The sequence below is a fragment of the Cynoglossus semilaevis genome, chromosome 3 (genome assembly GCF_000523025.1).
Source record: "Cynoglossus semilaevis isolate Cse_v1.0 chromosome 3, Cse_v1.0, whole genome shotgun sequence".
Taxonomy (NCBI): Eukaryota; Metazoa; Chordata; class Actinopteri; order Pleuronectiformes; family Cynoglossidae; genus Cynoglossus; species Cynoglossus semilaevis.
In genome coordinates, this window is record NC_024309.1 from 9039739 (window position 1) to 9046971 (window position 7233).

Sequence of the window (7233 nt, forward strand, 5' to 3'; positions counted from 1 at the left end):
AGCTGCTAGCTGAAAAGAACCGTAGCAAAGAAAGGGACACAGGCCTTTTCCCGACACATATTTTTTTTGTGTCACAGTTTGTTTTTAGAGTGTCAGACGTCAACTTTCTGCTTTTGCCTCTTTTAACATCTCGTGAATGTGAAGCCAGGCGGTGTTGTCTCATGGTTTTACAGAAACGAAGATAAAGGTATGTTGTAATGGTCACACAGCGGTTGCTCAGTTTAGCTTAGCTTTAGCAGCCGACTACTGTGTGCGTGTGTGTCAGGGCGTGTTTTAAGGTTAGGTTGGGGGTCGTAGAAGTCGTCTTTGTCACAAACCGAAGTTTGTGTTTCGGTTCAACAAAATAACTATGGCCCTTTGACAGCAAACGCAATTGTTTTAAACCAGACGGATTTTAGGATTGGAATTCCAACGTAGGCTAAGCCATTTGAGCCTGCGTGACAGCGAAGTACAGCCGAGTCCCTGGTTTACAATGAATTTCAAACAAGTACACATCCTTTGAAGCATAATGGGTTTTTTCCCCATTTTTTAATCAAACAAAGGTGCGACATTTTGCTCTAACCGTACTAGAAATGCGTTTTGTAGTTACTTTTTGTCTAGTAGTAAAAACAAAAACGCATTTTAAAATAATTGATCTAATTGAAACTTAAACGTTGATTTACAGATACATTTTTCGTTTGTGTTTTTCTTTACTTTATGCCAATAAAATAAAAGCCAATTCTATCACTGATGTCACATCCGTAGTTTTTAAAGCAGCTGTTATTTAACATTAAATAAATACCCTTTGTGTTTCAATGATCCCATGCATGCTTAGACTGGAAAACTGAGGTGAGGTTGACTAAACTCTAACATGTAACTTAATCACTTGAGGTGTGAAACCCTACACGGATCACCTTTAAACACACCTTTGGATTAATTAAAATTTAATATTAAACTAACACTCCAATTAGTCTGAATATGTTATTTAAAGTGATTGTTCCTGTTTTCCACTTTGTTACCTTTCAGTTAAGTGAGCAGGTTGGTTTGATGAGCGTGGCATCAAGGAAAGAGGCACCATGAGTGCGGAGCTGGATGCCCTGACTGTGGTGAACCAGCTGCGAGACCTTGCAGCAGACCCTCTAAACCGCAGAGCTATAGTTGAGGACCAGGGCTGTCTGCCTGGTCTCATCCTCTTCCTAGATCATCCCAACCCACAGGTCGTCTACTCTGCATTATTGGTGAGCACCATTTACTGCCATCTCTCTGTTCATTAGACTGACATTGAGCAAACTACTAAAAACAACTGAACTTTTCACATTGTTGACCATGACACTGTCTCAACAAGCATAACTAAATGTGTTCACTGTATCCACAATAACCTTTTAGCTTTTTATTTAAAATAATGTTGCGATCAGTTTAAATTAAATAGTTGTTTTCATTAAAATTATTAGTTTGTCTTCTTCTTCTTCTACATGTTTGGTTTTTATCACTGGGTTTTTCAAGCCCCACATACTGTAATATTATTGCTATGGACAGACAGCTACAGAAACAGACCCGCTTCAAAACATGAGCTTGAGGCTTGTGAGGTTTGCATGCATTTAAGTGGTGATAGATGCCATTAAATTATTATTTTTACAAAATGTCACTAAACTGATGCAGTGAACTTAAACTGCTGGATAGAAACCCTCTGCTCTCTTGATTGCAGGCCGTGCGCTACCTGGCAGAATGTCGAGCCAACAGGGAGAAGATGAAGGACGAGCTGGGCATGATGCTGAGTCTGCAGAACGTCATGCAGAAGCAAGTTTCTGTCACCATCACAACATACATACACTTTGCACTTTCGTTACATCAATCCATAACCCAGGACTTCTTCAGTGTTTCCTGCAACAATGTTTTGTCTATAAATCATGTCAGTCAGGGAAATGTCATGAATGAATGTAATCAAAGATGATTTAGGAAAAAAACCCAGAAACCAGTTAAATTGCGGTGTCTGTGTGACCTAGTTTATTATAAATCCTGCCTCCCAGCAACAAATTACTTGATGAGTTCTGCTGTTCATTAGTGTGGGATTTTGTCACTGGCAGTACGGCTAAATGTTTGTTGTTTGTCATTAACAAAGAGGTGGGGGAAAGGCCAGCAACTAGGGTAAGGATACACTCAACTTCTACAATTTTTTAAATTTGAAATTATGACTCAAAACAACACTCAATTCAAAAGAACAATGCAAAATACCTTAATTGTACCCTAATTCACAATGCATTGTTACATTCCTACCAGTGACTGACAGTGGTTTGTGTGTTTGCCCTTGGTCTCATATTAAAGTGGCACAAAGCACCAAACTCAGCAGAGACAGTAACAGCAGACAGATGTGTCAGATATGGTCACCATAAGAGCAGCGGTGACTTTGTGACACTACAGCAGCGTAGCCCGCAGACATATCCCACAAACCCATACCACATATTTGTTGTGGCATTAAGGCTACAGCTGACCCCAAGTGGTTTTGTCAGGTACTGTCAACTAAAATATGCTTAGTCTTTTTTTTCTGCAGCTAAAGTCTGAATTATACAATTAATTAGCATGAAGCCAGAGGCACACAGCACATGTTTGTAGTGTTTTACTGTGTGTTGCACGCATCTGTTGTTCCCGCCGGGAGCAGCGTCTCAGCTGTGTGTCTGTTTTACTCTGAAAAGGCCTTTATTAAGTCAGAATCACTCATCCTTAAGATGCTGTTTACTCATTAAATAAAAAAAGATCATATTTTCACTGGATACTGATTTTTAACTGTGTGATATTTTAGGACCACGTCTCCAGGGGAGACCAAACTGATGGCCTCAGAGATCTATGAGATTCTGCAGTCAGCTGGTAAAGAAGAAGCCGCCCAGGCAGATGCCGCCGCTGCCTCCTGTCGGCGTAAAGCCCAGTTCTTTCTAGGCTCCAACAACAAGAGAGCCAAAACCGTGGTCCTGCACATCGATGGACTGGACGACTCCGTAAGTGTTCCGTTCGCACAGAGGTCAACTTGGTTGACACGTGCACCAAAATCTCCATCTGTGAGCGTGGCGTTTTCTGCAACTCTCACCCACGCGAAGCATGTTGGTGGTGTGTATCTGTGGAGCATGGGGCACTGGAGGGTGGGCGGTGTCAGATCTTAAATGTCAGGAATTGAACAGCAGGACTTGGAGATTGAACCTGAATGCTGCTCCGCAGGAAATCTGCAGATAGCCAGATTACATTACACCAGACAGACGGCCTCTGGTGGGCTGCATTACTGTCACCTCAACAGAAACAGGCATCACTGTGGCAAACTCCTGTTTACACTGGAACACGTTGTACCTCACAGCTGAACATTTAACATTATATTTTTATAACGTGAATACATCTTTCTGCTGTTCTTCGAGCCTCTCTGTTGATGTGAAGCTCCTTGATTCTAGAGTTTTCTACTCAAAGCCATGGTTGTTTCTAAACGTATGACTTCCTGGCCTTGTTTTTCCCCTCCCCCCGCGTCCCCTCGAAACCTGTTACCTGGTTCTGGTCCGTCGCCTCGTCAGACTCGAAGGAGCCTTTGCGAGGAGGCCTTGCTCAAGATCCGTGGGGTCATCAGCTTCACCTTCCAGATGGCTGTCAAAAGATGTGTCGTCAGGATTCGCTCTGACCTTAAAGCAGAGGTACGTGGGCCGCAGTGTTCAGGAAAAAACATCCAGTAGGACAGACAGTAACAATAGTGCATGTATTTTAGTATTGTACAATAATAATAGTTGTAGATACAACAGTAGAAATATATTATTCAATAAGTATTATCATCATTCTGTTAGGATCAGTTTTTTATTTATTACTTGTGATTAAACTATTTATAATGTAACTTTTTTATGCAGAAATTGTCACATTTACTTGGTTATATTTTTACAAAAAAAAAATCCTACCTGAATATTATCGCTGTACAAAATGTGTTGTTTTCAGCATTTTAACCAACATCTTATCTTGTGTTGTTTTACTTTTATTTGCTGTACTTGTTGGTCATGTGTGCAGAGTGGGTCAGATGACGTCCACCGTCTTTATCCTGGTGAAGGACTTTGATCTAAAACCCTGTGTGTGAAATGTTCAGTGTAGATAAAGTTTAAATGGATCAATACAATGTCACACTGGCACTTGTTTTTTTAACTTCCACTAAACATATTTAGCATTAACAGAACATTTGTACAAAAAAAGAACAGTGGCTTGGACAGAATTTGTAATTTGTACAAAAAAAGAACAGTGGCTTGAATGACTGACATGTCTGTTGTTGTTTTCACAGGCCCTGGGTTCAGCAATCAACTCCACCAAAGTCATGAAGGCTCAGCAGATCGTGAGGACCGAAAATGGAGGAGAAGTGAGTTTGGAAAATACTGAATTTAGACATAAAAACACCTTTTTTCAAATTTAATAAAATATTGCAAGTCAGTTTCAAAATTGCATTGAGTTATATACAGTGTGGCCAGCAGGGGTCAGACCTGACCAAGTTATGTGCACTCTGTACGTATGATTGGTATTTGATCCTGTTATTTCACTCTATTTGACTTAATTCCCAGAAGGTTATAAATAGGTGGCTTGGAAAAATTTAGATTAAAACAATTATTTTTTTTATTTCTTTTTTAAAAACATTATTATTTTGGTCTGTGTGCAGCGGATCGTGCCATTCCAGGAGGATTCCTCAGTGGAGGTGGAGGAGAACACTGACATCCCTGATTACCTGCCTGAGGAGGACAGTCCGTCACAGGAGCAGGACAAGGCAGTGCAGCGTGTGGGCTCCATGACGGAGGGCATCGGCTGGCTGAGCACGGCCGCCAACTTCCTGACCCGCTCTTTTTACTGGTGACCACTTCCTGTCTTCTGACTCCCTAAAGTTCTTTTTTTTTTGTTTTGTTTTTTGTTTTTTCCTCTCCAGCTTCCAGCCTTAGTATCTTTCAGCCTGCTACTGGACTACGCTCTGCCTCAGCCATACACTTATCTAGTCTCCAGTCTACTCTGCGATGCACTCACTTTAGAGGCCGACAACCGCTGGACCCCCGAGTGTCATAAATCGTGTATATACTGAGGTCCAAACATCACTGCAGGCTGTACGTGTACAACCATATACTTGTATATAAAAAAACATAGACACAGATCTTAAAACCAGCCGAAAACCAAATAGCATTCAGCATCGTGGTAGTGAGAGCGGTGACAGGTGGCAGGTGTGTTACGGTGTTCTTTGGTTGATGATACATAGAAATGGGAGGTTGTTTGTTTGTTTTTTTGTCTCAGTTTCTCCAGCCTTGTTATCTAAACATGTAATTCTTTCCAATACTAACATTTTTCTAAAACTTTCCAAAATACAGATTCTACTTTTTGCCCATCATCAGATATTTTTAAGCATGCTTTAAATCTTTTGTGCCATTTTGTTTCTTTTTCTTTAGCCTGATGCCTAGCTTTGCGGTTGTCGTGTATGTGTGTGCCTTTATTTGCCATCACATTGTAATTATAATTTATTCGCTGTTGATTCAGATGATTTGAGAGTTGCTGAGTGTCACAGTTTTGCTGTTTCACCTGTGGCTTATTCGTTCAGTAGAAATAGAAAAAGTAGACACCAGCACAAGGCTGCGGCCCATTCCGCCCCTGGGCCACACTGAGAAGACTGTTGCGTGCAGAAACTGGAGTTGGCTGGGTTTTTTTCAGGACTCCCCAGATTGATATTTTTAGTACATCGAGAGTCAGACGTTGTCCTGCAGTGTTGGTGGCGGCGGGAATTGCCCGACAGCTCCTTGTGTTAATTGCACAGATTTCGTTGGAGGCTACCTCTCTACTCTCAGCATTACGGTTCTCTGTAGTTTTAGATCAGCACAAAGAAGACAAACCTGTTAAGTTTCTGAACTTCTGCCCAGGTTTTACAGGGTTTCAGACCCGCTTCTTATCAGTTGTTAGTTTTGGCAGCAGTGTCCTTTTTTAGCAAAGATCATCACTAGTGTACACACACACACACCCACCCGCACACACAGCAGTACAGTCTCATCAGTAGTATTGACTAAGGGCGTGGTTATGTACATTTTGTAAATGGTGCCTGAGTCTCAGGCATAAGAATTTTTTTTCCCTCATCTTTTGCTAAAACTTACCTTCACATGATGTCACCACTGTTACAGTTTCAGTGTTTGTTTTTGCTACTACAGTCATGTGACTAACTCACACGGGTGTCAGGAACGTTCATTACACGATGCTGACCAAGTCATTTTCATTGTTTCCATCCGTGCAGAGACGTCACAGTCATTTGAGGTCAAACTGATGCGATTGGACGGTCGGTGCAGTTCTCTGGAAAAAGCAATAATTGATTTTTTTTTTTTTTTGGTTTGTTTTGTTTTTTTGGCATTGTTTGAACTCACCACAGTTGGGAAGCAGCAGATAAATATGACAGCTTGAACCAATATAATCCAAGACCGTCAGTATTAAAAACGATTCGTCCATTTGCACACAGTCCATCCCTGAACTGTCGTCCTGTCTTGTCCTCTCGGCTCATACTACATAAAACAACACGTTTTTAATCTGTGCACTGCATTGAGTGTTAAAGTGTAAGTGTCCCTTGGATTCAGCTGCTGTCACCGGGCGGACCAGGAACTACAAAAAGAGTCCTCCTCCATGTCACATGTACAGACGTCACCTGTCATCAATTGTAATATAATGTACTGTAGATTCCCAAACACTCTGCGAACAAACAAATATAAACTCAAAATCAAATGTATCTGCTGGTTTTTATTTCTTTATTGACTTATGTGACTTATTGTTAGGTTCTAATGATTCTGTGTCAAATCGGGACTTTTTTCAGACTTTTCACTTCAATGCCAAATTTGTCCCTCTGAGGGGAGCAGCCGCTCTTTGTAGAGACAGAAGCACAGAGAGAGAGAGAGAGAGCATTTCAGTTTTCTTTACTGCTGCAGAAGTGAGATGCCCCGGGGCAATTCTGTCGCTCGTCCACCACCTCCCCCTTGGCCCCGGTGCTGGTGCAGACGAGCAGAGGCAGCAGCCAGCCCCAGCTGGAGGCCCTGCAGCCACCATCACCACCACCACCGCTGCTGCTGCTGCTGCTGCTGCTGTGAGCTCTCTGTGATGCACGGTGCCCAGAGGGAGTGGAGGCCTTCACTGCTCCAACCATATTGAAGTACTGAAGGTATCAGGATTGTTTAATCTTCACTTCCTCACAAAAAATGTCAATTAATTAATTCAGATCATGAGGTAATTATTCATCACACCTGG

At 41.8% G+C, this 7233-nt stretch overlaps 1 protein-coding gene across 1 annotated transcript; it reads left to right on the top strand.

Moving 5' to 3' along the window:
• The first annotated feature begins 8 nt into the window (after positions 1–8).
• armc1 (armadillo repeat containing 1) lies at positions 9–6721 on the top strand. The gene is made up of 7 exons (XM_008307791.3): positions 9–187; positions 1006–1217; positions 1685–1776; positions 2777–2969; positions 3528–3644; positions 4271–4345; positions 4640–6721. The coding sequence occupies exons 2-7, from the start codon at positions 1056–1058 to the stop codon at positions 4829–4831; spliced, it is 831 nt and encodes a 276-aa protein (XP_008306013.1). The 5' UTR covers positions 9–187; positions 1006–1055; the 3' UTR covers positions 4832–6721.
• The last annotated feature ends 512 nt before the right edge of the window (positions 6722–7233 follow it).